Source organism: Temnothorax nylanderi, unplaced genomic scaffold (assembly GCF_030848795.1).
Source record: "Temnothorax nylanderi isolate EJ_2023f unplaced genomic scaffold, tnyl_v1.0 TNYL_tig0052_pilon, whole genome shotgun sequence".
NCBI classification, from domain to species: domain Eukaryota; kingdom Metazoa; phylum Arthropoda; class Insecta; order Hymenoptera; family Formicidae; genus Temnothorax; species Temnothorax nylanderi.
Window position 1 is genome coordinate 802745 of NW_027249114.1, and position 14988 is coordinate 817732.

At 47.2% G+C, this 14988-nt stretch overlaps 1 protein-coding gene across 2 annotated transcripts in view; it reads right to left on the minus strand.

Annotated features, from left to right (window-relative positions):
• LOC139772695 (uncharacterized) overlaps nucleotides 1-14988 on the minus strand; it is a 182994-nt gene that overhangs the window by 83008 nt on the left and 84998 nt on the right. Inside the window, exons 1-2 of one of the 2 annotated variants that reach the window (XM_071706575.1) lie at nucleotides 13892-14412; nucleotides 13669-13783 (exon numbers count right to left, since the gene is read on the minus strand). In XM_071706575.1, the coding sequence (XP_071562676.1) occupies nucleotides 13669-13732 (64 nt within the window). In that variant the 5' untranslated portion in view covers nucleotides 13733-13783; nucleotides 13892-14412. Of the gene's footprint in view, nucleotides 1-13668; nucleotides 13784-13891; nucleotides 14413-14988 lie in introns of those variants that run through there. The other variant, XM_071706574.1, reaches the window with a different exon arrangement.

The window sequence follows — 14988 nt, forward strand, 5'->3', positions numbered from 1 at the left end:
GGTAATCACACGTCGGGGCTGCCTGCTGTCGACCGTGGCGGCTCCGTCAATAACACTTGCGCAGGTCCGGGCCATTGTTACGGAAAACACAGCCGGCACCGTCCGCGAGGAAAACATTTAGAAATGCGCCACGTCGTTCTCTTTCCTTCTCTCTCCCCTTTCTCTGTCTCTTCCTGATCGCGTACCCGGTATGTTCCCTCGCGCGTAAAAGCAGACCAGAGAGAAAGAAAGGGGAAAGAGCGAGAAGGCACCCTCGTTCCATCCGCCACGCTTCTCTCGTTTATTTTATAAACACGGAAGTAATTCGTGGGCTTTCTCGCACATGCGGCAAGCATGCGGGGGCTTCGCTAGTGGGTTCCGCGCGGCGATAACGGAGAAAGCGCAGACCACCATGTTACGACATACGGAACGGACGTCGCGCGACGCGCGCGCCCGACTGAAACGCAGGGGTGGAAATCAGGTTGGTTGAACGCAGAGAATATCTGCGGGCCGAATTTGTCGAAAGGGTGAGACAGTTTTCGGTGAAGCTTCGAAAAAATGTCGAAGATAACGGAGAGACTTCGAAATAAATGACGGAACATGCGTTTCGCGAGGAGAGTTACGCGTTTCTCATTTGCTCTTTTTACTTCTATCATAGACAATCTTTCAAAGAAAATTGACAAAACTGTCTTTAGAGATGTAACGGGTATTGGGGGAAAAATATCGAAGGAGAATATTTATTCATCACACCGATATAGCTTCGCCTTCTCAGCCCCAAAAGTGGTATATATTGCTTAGTCGACAGACGTTTTGTGTTTATCTGACTTTTCGATGACAGCGTGCGTGAGCGTACCGTTTTTATATCCGCCCTTGCCCACGTTCCTGCCCGCTTCCTACGTGAGAGGAAAAAAGCGGAAGATAGACAAAGCCGACGCGAACGCACCCACGCGAGACCAAAGTGACCATGGGCGTCGGCAAAAACTTTTATCCTCTAACATTCGATGGGTATTACATGATTACATGTCCCGATAAACGAGGCGAAAGTATTCGTTATTCGTCGCTTTATATATTTTTTTACGGTATATATCGTTATTCGAGATTTTTGGCAACGTTTTAAAAATAATATTATGTAATGGCCAATCCAGACACGCATAGCTGCATAACCATATGCAGAAAGGAAAGGACCCAATCGCATATTACGCGCGTCCATATATGATAGCAATACGATTGGATAATTTTCTTTATGCATATGGTTATGCAGCTATGCGCAAGTTTGTCTGAATTTTGGGCTTAAAGCCTTGCGTCTACGATGCTAGAAATCGCTCCGAGATCTCGGACGGAGAAAGAATTAACAAATCACATTTGAACAATTCGGCCATTTGACCAATGCGGTCAAATGCAATTCTTTCTCCGTCCGAAATCTCGGAGCAATTTCTAACATCGTGGGCACAAGGCTTAAGAATGCCCTCATAAAATAACGGATCTTCAATCGAGTCTCGTAGATCCTGTTTCACGAACTGTAACTCAAATTCTCGCTTTCCCATAAATTTTTATCCGTTTCAGCGACTTTTCAAAGCGCGATCCCCCGAACTCCCGCGGGGGTGACGCCGATGGTGTGTCGGTGCGCTCACTCACAACGCACCGCACTCAACTTTTCCCGACGTCACGGCGCTCGAAACGCACGCACGGCAGATGGTACTCGTCATCGTCGGGGAGGAGGCGTGGCGTGGCCACGCTTTAATCGCTTAAAATCGTCGTTAATTGAAAACGAGTCAATTTACGGGTAACACGAGAGCCCCCGGTAGTGGGTGACGCGCAAACACGCGCGCTTATGATATTGTCCTTGAAAATGGTCGCGGTCGGCGAACGAAGGGGTTTAGCGGGGCACCCCGCGCTGGAAAAAAAGTCTATCTAGAAGTATAATGAGGCATGCGTGACGCATGACATGGGTGAAGACGGACGATCTTTTTTATTACTGCTGCTGCTGCTGCTGCTGACGCATCGCCCGCCTTTTTCTGGCGTAAATTTTTGCCGGGACTAGAGGGTCGCGATAGGATTATTATCTAAACAAGACATATCCTCTGAGTCAGGATTTTTCGGGAATTAAGGGGAAAAGAAAAGCGTGGGTTAAATAGATTCGTTATCGTTAAAAGCCGTAATTAGTTCTGGGAAGAAATAATTCACTCCGTGATAATGTAGTTATCCAGGGCGTCCTGAATTTTCCCCACAGCAACAGATTTAGAATCGAAGTAAAAGATTCATTTTTATTAAGAATAATTTCGCAAATAATTCAGACCGTGACGATCGTTCCATAGCTTTGGGCGATTTATTGTCGGCGATGTTCTCCGTAATGAATTATACATATTATCGTATTGTTTCCATAAATTTTCTACATACCTTGGGACCGCGCTGTCGGGCTCGGAATTTCTGTCATTAGACGTGATTATGCGCGACTACGATTATGTCCACGTTACGTCGTTTGCCATGATACACAAATTTACACGACGTTTATATGACCTGTAATTAAATCCCACGTCTTCTAATTAATTGTATTTTTCCGTGATGGAATAAACACTCTCTCCATAATATACATCACAATTTTGAGATTTTTTATTTTGCAATTAACAATTTAAAAAATTAAAGTATATGCCGTCATTGTTAAGAGAAGAAAATGTTGCTGTATTGTTGGAAAATATACAAATATTGTACGAGTTAATAATGCGGAATGTATGTATATATAAAATGTATTAAAGCACTAAGAGGGACTTACGTTTACATAACATAATTTTCCTACAGATAGCAATTAGAGAGAGAGCGAATGATTATCATCTCTATTTGCTCCACTCAAACATGTGAATCAAAGGGGCCGTCTCGTTCTCTAAGAGATTGTCGATTCGCTGACCAAACTGACCAAAATATGAAATATGATATGCGTGCATACGTGGGCTACGTAAAAACATTTTATTCAGAGCACGTAACGAAGTTTGTGCATTAACGGACGAAGTGTATTGAAAAGCAAAAGGTTGAAACATAATATGAACTTTATCGGTATACGTTAATAAATAGAAATTTTATAAATAAATTCCGGATAATTATTGACTCATCCTTACTCTCTAAACCTGAATCAGTGAATAGTCACTGATTCAGATTTAGAAAGTAATGTAATTTTATATTGTATGTTATTAATATGCAAAAATTCAATGCGATAATCATTGGGCTGACTCGCGAGTGATTCACGCTGAGCACGGATCTTTAGCGTTTAGAAGGGCAAAAAGCAGTGTATTAGTTGGCAATGTTCCGTGACGAATGTCGGCCGTATTGTTTCGGCGACAATTTTCCAAGCGCGCCGCGACGAAATTTACGCCTCATGGGTCGTAATTACGCAATTACGATTGTATCCGCATTATCGCAGCACCGGGGTTATACACGGGGTTCCGGTAACCGGCCGGAAATTTACAAGCGACTACGTGGCCCGTAATTGAATTCTAAGGCTCGTAATTAAGCGTATTCTTCCGTCGCGAGCGCCGCGCCGCCCCCGGTGGCGGGTCGATCCCATTTGTTTTAATAGCATATTTGCGTCGAATCCCGATGAAGCGATCGGAATTCCGCGCACGCCGTCGCTTAATTCCGGCGCGTTTGTATCATGTATATAAAACCGGTCGATGACGACGATCGGAGACCAAAAATCGAGCTTCCGCACCACACGGGTATACTCCGGATGAATAAAGACGTTCCCGCGAGTCGCGATTTAATCGGCAACGGCAACGATTAAAGCCAAGTTAATTTACGTGAGATTGTTCCAGGTGACGCAGCGCATACTCTTAATTCGCCAACCGGAGTCCATTCCCCCGCGCTGAATATCAGCCGGTGCCAGGTGATAAAAATGCGTGTCGCTCCCTCGTCGCCGTTATTAACAGTCACGGCGTTATTATTCCCCCGGGTACGCGTGCGCGCCGTAAAATATGCCGTTAAAAATTTCACAACGTTTATTATTATAATAGAGTGCGATTGGATGAAATGTGCATCGCGCTACGGAAGTTCCGTAGCGTCTATTTTCCAAGGTAGGAAACGAAGAGAGTCGACGATTCTCTCGGATAATCAAGCTTCGTTTTCAGAACATCGACTGAAGACTTATTGTTAGTTCAATATTGTAGCCGCGGACCTGAATCACCCTGCCCAGCGTTGAAACGCAGCACACGATGGTGCGAACATTGCCAGCGGTTTAATCTATTCGACGGTTTCCGCAGATCGGTAACCCAGTTTCGCGAGATCGTTATGCCCGAGTAAACTGCATCTTTCATTAAGCTACAACAGCAACTACGTCCTAATTGAACGGCTCTCATTCGATCGGCCGATCCTTCGATTAATTTAGCGGGGGCTCTTCGCACTATGCATAAGCGCGTGTCCTAGATGAACTGGACGGTAACTGATCCGCAAAATTTTACGATTATCATAAAAACTTGATAAACAAGCTTGCAATTAGCCGCGTAATTATCGGCTGGAAACAGGGAAACAGTTTTCCGGAAACAGGCGCTGGAATTATATAATAAATATACAGATAATATTATACATATAAATCTACGTTTCGCCGATTGTAATTGTTTGCAGGTATTTCGGTTATTTCTGTTTTACATCGCGCATAATTGTGTCTTTTCAGATTTCCCAACCGGAATCGTGTAATAACTCCGCAATGATTCCCGAATACTTCACGAACCATCTTCGTGGAAATCACGTTGAAATAATTTCGCGGCGCTGGAAGCAGCTGCGATAAAATTACACGCAATATAAATCACGAATTTTATTTCGAAACATTAAACGGAAGTTTCGCGCGATTCGCCGAGAAATGTCGCGATCCGCATATTACCTCGCGTGTGACGCGTACGACGCGACGCAGAAATGTTTCCGGAATTATTCCGCCGCGGGTCGAACGAGCACCGCCGGCGATTATTTTGATTACCGGTTGCCGATTGTCGGATACCAGCCGCGCCGGACATTCTGGGCAAAAATGGATGGCGGGGCTGTCGGAATCCAAATAGGCTCGTTTAAATTCGAAATTTCTAGCGCCGCCCGCCCCGCAATGCCGTCGCCGTTGCCTTTGCAATTTCGTAAAACGATGCATATGTATAAGCCGCGAAACGGCGGATTTAAATACTGGAAATATTTTTCCGTCCGTGTTATAAAGCGGTCGCCGCGCGTAAAACTAAATCATCGTGACAAGGTTCCGCGTCTTTAACGAAGCCCCGTTATTATCGCGCGAGTCGGTGCGACTCGCGCGACAATGCAAATGTCTCGATTGTCGATTCAAAGAGAACGGTGTAAGACGCGAAGACACGTGATTACATAAAGCGCAATCCGTGTATCTATTTATCTACGGTGTTTGCGACAATTCAGAAGTTCTTTGGAAAATTAGCTTAGCTATATTTCAATCATTCTTTTCCCTTTCTGCGTGTCGCAGTCGCGTACTAGATATTATTTTTGAAAAATCACTCTTTAAATTTACAGAGAGAAACTATAATTCTCTTGATACACATCCACACATAGTGGTACAAACTTGAATCGCTCGTCCAGAGAACTCGTCAATTGCCGCGTTTGGTTTATTGGCCCAAATGGCGACGGCGACCTGAAAGTAGTTGCCGGCTACCTTAAGCAATTCCCGGAAGGCAAGACGCGGACAATTACGAAACTCGGAGCGCGAATGTCGTAGTGATGCCGACTCGTTCTCGTTAATTTTCGAGTTTGCGTGTCATAGCCGTAGACGTACTGTCGGAAATTGTTTTAATTAAAGCAATGCCGTATCCGTTGTAAATTAATACAATGCACTAATTGCCCCCACTGATACGATCCCGTAGATACAATTGGGTACAACTCACGAAACAATTCCTTTCATCTCGATATTTCTCCCTAATTGTCCCGTCATCATACGCCAAACTTGGCGTCTACAAACTCTAATGTTATTCGAGACCGCCGTTTGCAAAAATAACGCCATGTTTGTGTCGCTAAATTTGACTGCGAAATCGACGATGCGTCCTTCAATTATCATGAACAATTCTGTCAATATTGGTACAATAATATATTCATCTAAAGTTTATTCCTCTAAAATATGTATGATGATGTTCAAATACGTGCACGAATTATTTTTAAGACAAATAATCATTATTTATAAACTGAATCTTGCTTCAAGATTTTTATTTATCTCGTTCCTGTCTTACTGCCGCTAATGCTATATACCTCGTATATACCTCGTAGCCTAGCTGGCTTGCGCCATCGCGTCGCTCGTAAACGCTCGTATAACGGCCACGAGCGCGTCTCGTCGTCCTATCCGTCGCGCGTTAACAGCGGCGCGGTATCGTATCGTTATCATAACCGATCCGCGGCTACCACCGCTCTCGGTAATATTCCTCTTTTCGGGCGGGGGCGTAACTCGGTAATGGCCGCGTCGTTCGAACATTTCCCTTAATCAAGCGGCGGTCGCGCGGCGCGATTTAACGCGCTGCGCGATATACATATGTATGTACTACGTACACGCGCGAGCGAGACATTGCCCCGATGTTTTACCGCGACGTTACCACTTTTACGTTTATATCCGACTATCGCGGGAGCGGCGGAAACGGGCGGAAGGAGCGAATGGTGGAGGGTAGAGAGCCGCCGGGGGCAGAGGGTTAGCAGAGGGATAAATCCGCGCCGCGCGACTCGTGGGGCGTTTACACGCGTGGACGGAACGGAGCGGAGTGAAGCGGAGCGCATACGCTATAGCGTCCGCCGCCCGCAACCCGACTACGGCTTACAAGTGCGTGTGGCGCGACTATAAACAACCGTGCAACTTTCACGAGGACTTTACCGTGGCCATTACAGCGACCCATTTCCCGATGCGGTTCATGAGCGAGCGCGTCTCTCTCCGTCGCGTCGCGTCGCCTGCCTCTGTCGCTCGCTCGCTCGCTCGCTCGCTGGCGCGCGCGGGCGACCTAAGCTTCGTAAGATAATTGTTCATCAGGGGTTGAGTGTCAGACGCGAGTTCGCGTTAATGCCGGCCGCACGCGAAATGGCGCGTCGTTATATCTGCGAAACTATCACGCGCACTCGAGAGAGAGAGAGAGAGAGAGAGATCGGGCGCGCGCGATGCACTCCGGTGTTGTAATCTCGCTCGGAGAGAGACGATAGCGTGTCCCTTGTTTCTCCGATTCATCGCTCGCACGCATTCCTCGAAAGGTCGGCTCAGAGACATCGACGCGAGATACGCCAGATATCACCTTACTTCCGACGTTCGCACTCTACCCTTATCAATCAGGAGATGCCTGCGAGATATTTCGATACTTTTGACGCCTGTCTTTGGCAGTTTCGATGCATTGCCTTCCCGATAACAACTATACCGGATTTGTACTGGTTTATTGGATGCCGAGCTGCATGCGGAAGTATCGATAGTCCGCCTAAACGCCTGCGGGTGCTGCGCGAGAATCGGCTTTCATGAATCATCGCGTATCGCCGCGCCAGTCGATCTCGTATACATCAATTATGCACTTAAGAGGGATTCCCCGTAGCGCGCAGCGAACAGATGTGCGGCGATCTCGAAACATCTCGTGCGAATGTCCGACATTTATGCGCCGCGTGATCCCGCCTTTGTGCCCCTAATTTCGACGGGGAAAAGAATATCCGACGGTGCCGCGATCGAAGCGCACGTCTGTCCGTTTCCGTTCGTATTATTAAGACCCCAATTTATAGCAAGAGAAATTCCAAGAAATGGCAATAACGTCGACGATAAGAGAAACGCTAGGTATATTCGTATATTCGTCGTGTCTATCGCGTGCGCCCGGTAACGAGTTCGCGGCGTCGGCGTCGCGACGGAGAGACTCCACATAAAATTAACTTTTATAGATTGTTAAAACGCATTACGCGACGCAGGGCGTCGGCGTTTTAATCGCTTAATTGAACGTAACTACGCTTGTAAAATAATACCCGCGTCGTAACGTTTAGTGACCGCGCGGATACGCTGTCACAGTTTTCCGTCTTGTGTGACATCTCGGGAACAAACTTCTCGATTAATTTTTATATCCAATTATGCTTAGTTTTTAGTGGCGATACACGGGGAAAAATAGAAATTTTCCCCGATTAAACTCGGAAAGCGTGCGAATGTATAACGATAACTTGTCCATCGCTTTTAATTTCGAGAGCAAATTTAACTTTAAATGGAACTTTAATTCGAGGCTTACAAAGATATTTAATGTCGAGTATCAAAAAGTTCCGGGCACGCAGATGGTGTTGAATCTGAATTTTCCTGCGAGGGTAGTCGCGCAGTCCCCAAAGTTGGCCAAAGAATCCGCGCGAATGAGAGAACGTGCGGACAAACTTGGGACGTTTTATACGCGGAAAGACGATCCAGATAGTCGCGTCTAGAGATACTTAGTTACGGCGGGGGGTTACCACGGGGTTATGAACGAGCGGGTCGCGTGAACCACGAGCGAAAATAATGCCCGCACGGCCGAATACGCGGACGGAATAATATAATATAATGTAGTTCGCGGAATAATATACTTCTTCATGAACGTAAAAGTTGCCTCGTTAACTTGATCGCGGCACTTCGACTACTCGAACTACCTTTACGGCCGGCAATTAAAACCAAACGACGGATGAACCGTAGAACGATCAACGATCGCGATGACCGCGGAGCTCGGTTCTCCAATATCGCGAGATTATCACCTGTTCAGCTATTTAGTGGTATATACTACTTATATATGATAACAGGATAAGGAATAAGCAAACGATTAAAGTGTCTTACAATTATATATCACCATTGTGATACAATCTTGAAACTTTGAACACGATTTCTTCTTCCTACGAACAAGAAAGCATCGGTGACAAGATGCAACAGAAACATGACAAAACCCAATGTTTCCTAATTCGCGAGCATCTCGGATGGTCGTAAAAATCGGCAAACGTAGACGGTGCGGCGGCGGCAGCAACGTGCGCGTCTTCCACGAGCGCGAGATTAAATGTCGCTCGTCGATTTCGAGGTACATCTGGGGTGTCTCTCGAATTCTCGTCGGTAGCACGCGCAATTTCCGCTCGCGATATAGGAAGTCGGCGCGTCTCTCGCATGAATTGCGATATCTGCGCGACACATCGCGATTTTTCGACCTGACGGACGACGAACGCTCATGGGGGTTAAGCGGAATAGCGCGTTACGTCTCGAAACTATCGCACGGGGATCGGCAGTTCGCCGCAGCCAAAGCTACCCGCTGGGTATCGTAATTTCGTCGATAGTAACAACGGTAACAACGGGCGCCGCAGCGCGCCGTTAACCCCCCGGCGTCCGGTTTTTCGCTCTCTCTCGCCAACCACCCACGTCGGTTTATGCGCCATCGCGGTCGCGGCTTTCAGCCTTGCCGATTCAACAATCGAGCAAACAGAACATACCGAAACGTTCCGACAACGCGCCATTTCATGTTTACTTAACCCGTATAGAAACGGTATTCATGTGGGCAGCGCGAGTTAATTAATAAGTCGACTCTACATCTCACAATCAGTGATTCAGAAATATCCACGGAAAATTGCAATTGCGAATGCGGAATTGAATTTTATAGAAAGTATCGCGAGCGCCCGCCGATGCTGCTCGAAACCTCCTCAAGGATGAACGTAAAGCAAACGTAAAGTAAACGTAAAAGGATACATTGCTTATCCGCTTATAATAAAAGGGAATTTTCACAACAAGCAAGTTAATCAGCATTGAATTCAAGCTGAAAGTAACGCGCGGGGGATGAATATCCATTATAGAAATACCATACGATCGCGTACCGATGGACGATTTATTACGCGACGGACATGTTTTGGGGCGCGGATACGGATTTATTCGGAATCTCGTGTTGCGGACATCGGGCAATATGCGGCCGTATCTGATCGTCGGAGAAATACGGCGGTGAAAAATTGGCATGTAGTGGCCACCCAGTTAAAAGCTCCGGGAGGCAGTTAAACACGTAGTATTACGCGCGTCCCTTGCACGCGCCCTCTTCTCTTCACGGATGCCGCGATGCGACTTCATATTTTCCGCGCCACGAGCGTACACAAGCGTATGGAAATAGAAGCAGAAATGAACGCGACCGTGACAGTCGTTCCTCGGATCCCGCGACGTCGTTTGCATTTCTCATAAGCGCGCGGCCGTTTCTTTTTTCTTTCGCGACCATACGCACGCATTTTTTATATTCGTCCTACGTGAGTCGCTAGTGAAAAAGAAAATGAGGAACGGAAGGAAGAAGGGAGGTAGACAGAGAGCAAAAGGGGGAGGGAGAGAGAGAGAGAGAGAGAGAGAGAGAGAGAGAGAGAGAGAGAGAGAGAGAGAGAGAGAGAGAGAGAGAGAGGAGAGGGTCGAGAAAAAAAAGAAAAAGAGATATTTACTATATGCTCTCTAGGCGTCCTAAGTCTTTAAAAGCACTAGAGAAACATAAGTTATAAAATTAGAGTGTAAAAGCATATAAGGTATAAGAGCACATTAGGTAATGACACGCATTATTGCGGTATTATTGTCCTTCGTATTATTGTCATACGTAAGTTATTACGAAAGGTACGGTAAAAACGAGACGGAAAGAAAGAAAGAAAGAAAAAAAATTCAATTTATTAATGCTGCGAGATCATTTCGATCCCTTGCATTAAGAGCATACACGAATAATTATCTCAAACAACATTGGACAATATTGAAAAAATGATTACCTCGTTATTATCGAAAAGAGATAAAGATCGAACGTACTCGTTGTAACTGCCAAAGAATGTATTCGATAAATAATGTCAACAGAGAGAGAAACTGAGAAATGGAGCGTAAACTCTGTTTAATAAGACAAGCGAAAAGATACACGAATAAATACAGATTAATTGCCTTCTGAAACGAGTCTCCCAAGAATCGTAACAAAAATTACACGGAACAGTGTATGAGATAAAGAGTTACAGAGAGAGCTATAGTGAAAGACTTGGAGCAAACAGTCAAGATAAATAACAGGAAAGATTAAGACCAAAGCTGAGCGATGTCAGAGAAACGGCGAGACGGAGGACGACGCAACTCTTTGATATTTGCATACTGCACCCTGCGAGGGAGGAATTTTGGTGGGCGGGAAAGGGAGGAGGGGGGCGGCGGAGAGGACTGGTGGTTCAATGCGAGAGCGCGACCTCCTTCTCTCGCGGAGTGTTAAATTAAATTATTATTATCCCCATTATCATTAAGCACGCCGAGTACTAGTGCCCCCGTCCCCCTCCCCCTCGGCCCCGATATACATCTCGGGGGCCCGCGTATGCGCACACATGCACACACTCACGGACGTGTCTAACATGTATACGTATATGCGTATTTGCAGGCAGATCGAGGTACGAGATGTCGACGCGCATATAATTCTCCCGGGACGCTATTAAATTGTATTAATCCACTTCCATCACGAAATTGAAGTTCAGACACGATAAATGTACGTAAGTACGTACCTGCTGCGATACGCCTGTACGCGGAATGTGTAACCCCCCGCGGAGAGCAACCCCCAGTACTCTCTCTGATGCGGCGCCCCCCTCGGCGTTCTTATCGATCTCGTGACAAATTTTTTTTTACCCGTCGATATCTCCCGTGAAGATCGCGTAACCCTCGTCCGTACCGTTTCATACTTATTAGCCACGGGGAGGAGAGAACGGCGCGACGAACAAAGTTAAGTCAACCGTGAGGGAATCGTTTAAGTATCGTTACTTCGTTACTGGACATTTTAATCACCGACAACTTCGTTCCCTTACGTTAATTAGGGATCGATTACGGCTCAAGGAGCAAGATCTCTCGCAGATGATAATCCTGTAGAATATTTTACATCCTGCACATTCAAAAAGTATCAATTCTTTGCGCTGCGTGCGTTTCTCCACGTTTGGTCTATTTTCTCTCAAATTAACGGAGCGATGGCAGGTAATGTTCGTACATTTCGAGGGTATCGAAATAATGTCAGCGACAGTATCAAAACCCCGTTAAATTAAGGATACCTGATACGCAATCGCGAAACACCACGGTGGTAATTGGATCGTACGGCACTGCGGCGGAGGTATACCTACGTTCGTTTGAGCTTCATTCGTGTTTTCCGACAATGCCGTTGTTTATCCCATATCGCGAAATGAGTTTCGGAATGAGTGGCGTGGGAGGGCCGTGTAGCGCGAGGGTACAACGCGAGGGGAGGGGATCGAGAGTATAGACGCGGGCGCGAGTTCTCGGAAATGCATATCTCACATGCCCGCAATCGTTTCGCGAATTGAAGAGCGTTGGAAAAACGCCGGAGGCTGCGGGGCACCGAGGGGGGAACTGGGAAAAGAAGACCAAAAAAAAAACGACAACTTACTTTTTACTCGCCTCCTAGTCGCCGCTGTCATCTATTTTTTTTCTTTTTTTACGTATTTTACATCCGTAAACCAAATATCCCTCCGCTTCGCGACGTTGCCTCTCATAAAGCTCGCGAACATTTTATATGTACGTGCGCGCGCGCGCGCGCGCCTTAAGAAACGAGATGTCGCGACCTCGCGAATGATCTCTCGATTCGATGCTTAAATTTCTACGAAATTTTAACAGATCTCATCCGACTTTTGCCTGCAGCGAGTGGAATATGAGCTTCAAACAGTTTTAAGTGATCGTTTAAAATTCAACATACAAAGACATCTGCGAAACTTTCCTCGCTTCAACTTGTCTTCAATTTTATATATCGTTATAGATCTCGTGATTTGTATTTTAAACAAAGATCAGATCGCGGTATGATAGTACGTTTAGGTGTTCTCGCGGACCCGAAAGTACTTTATCGCTTCTTAAACCATTTCCAATACTTAAGTATTCAAAAGTTACACTTTGCAGACTCGAATGCATAAGTCACACGGGAAGGTGGGACTGCTTAAAAATTCAAAAAGTCAGCGCTTTACTTATTACCAATAGAATGTCATTCCCGTCGTGGCGGAATAAATGTATGACTACTTTCAAAAACGGCTAGAATCAATAATATCCTCGAACGCTGCTCAGCCTTCCCAAACTATATCTCTCCTATTTCATAACTTTCCCAATTTCAAGAACAGAGAAGCGAGAAAATAGCATAGGCTCCGAAAAACTCGCGCGCCAGTACCGGGGCTGGCGAGAATTTAGGCGAGAATATAGACGTGATATTCTAGTTGGAGTCAAAGATTACTAAAGTTAAATGGGGGAACATCTCTAAAGTTTGAGGATAACGAGCGAAATGCTCAACGGCGTGGGAGGGGGGGGGGCCGTTAAAGTATTTATCGTGGGAGAGACAGTTGTATATCAACGGCCAGGGTGATAAGTGTTGACCCCTGTTGCGGAACAATTTGCGATTGCTACCTTCAGATAGCGGGCTCAACGTGCGTTGTTATCGTCAACCGTTGCAACCCGTTCATAATAGCGGCCGCAAATAGGCCATCGACGTCGCGCCGCGAACAAAAGCAAAACAGCATCGCGCGACGGGGCAGGCCCCGGCGGATGTCCGAAACGCCGCGCATTCCCGACGCGGATCGTCGGCGATTAATCGAATCGATCGAGCAGCACGGCGGCAGCGGCGCGGCGGCGAACGGCGGTGCAGGAGCCTGTTGTTTGACAAAGACCCCGATTCATGCGTCAGCGCACGAGGCCGAAGCGCCGGGTCTAACAAGCGATACAAAAACCAGTGGCGCACACGGAATATAACACACTGCACTTACCCCCGATCCATCCGAGGCAGAACAATAACAAGCCGGTCAGACAGATCCCCCGGGTCCAGTCCATGATGATCCCGGGACGATTTCTTGCCGCCTCCGCGACCGCAGTCGTTCAACTCTGAGGGAGAGAAGAGAGGATCGGAGTCAGCGGAGAAACGCGTGTGGTTCGAACCGCACCGCGCGCGATCGTTGACGCGGACGATCGAGAAAATCAAACCCCGCTTACGGTGTTGCGGGCACTGGTACTCCGGTTTCTTTTATCGCACAATCCAGCCTCGCGCGAGCGCGCGGCTCACATTGAAAATCCACTTTTGTGAACAACCGCCACCGTCGTCGCAAGACACGTCGTCGAATAAATAATCGTCGACAGTCCGTCTTTATTATCCCTCGTTTCTCTTTCTTTCTTTTTCGTTTTTTTTCTCTTGTGTTCCGTTTTCTATCTCACCAAACTATTTCTCACCGGACCGGAGGCACTGAGGCACCGCGCGCACTCATCAACCCTCTCACGACGAGTCACGGCGACACTCACGGGGCACACGCGTCCCGATCGTGCGGCGAGCACGCGTCGCGCGGAAATAGCGGGTGGCAGCGGCGGCGAGGAGGCATTCGGGGAGAAAGAGAAAGAGAGAGAGAGGGAGAGAAAGAGAGAGAGAGAGAGCGCGCGCGTCCGTGCCCCACGGTGATCGCGTGTGCGGAGTAGTGGCGGTGGCGCGGCCTACGGGCTTTGGAGCGCGGGGCGCCGTCTCCCACCCTCGCGCGCACGGCCGGCGGCGGCAGTGGCGGCACCGCGTAGTGTAACCCCCTCTCGCTCGCCCGGGTTCCTCTCTCTCTCTCGGTCGTTCGCACGCGCGCCCGAGAGTACCCGATGTTGGAACAGCACGAGGCCGAGATAGGGGCACCTCGGCACGAACCAGCCCGAACGAATCCCGGAGAGAGAGAGAGGGGGGGGGAGAGAAGGAGAGAGCAAGAGAGATTTCTGCAAGCGCCTGTGCGGAAGTCGCACTCTACGCACTGTCGCAAGACGGACTATTAACGCAGAATGCGGATAGAAATGCATGCGAATTGATATCGGAGTATTCGGAATACCGGATACTTTATTTTAGAATATTTTTAGTAGCAATGCCTTACCCTTGCGATAGAACGATAGATAGCTGGAAGACACCTCGGCGAACCAAATAATGTAATAATGTTAACTAAAGACGATAACAATATCTAATAAACATTAAATTTGAATAATTTTTTAACATATTGTAACGATAAATATTATGTATCACCCCTCTTGTGCCAGAACCATGAATGTGCAAATTTTCACTTTTTTGAGTG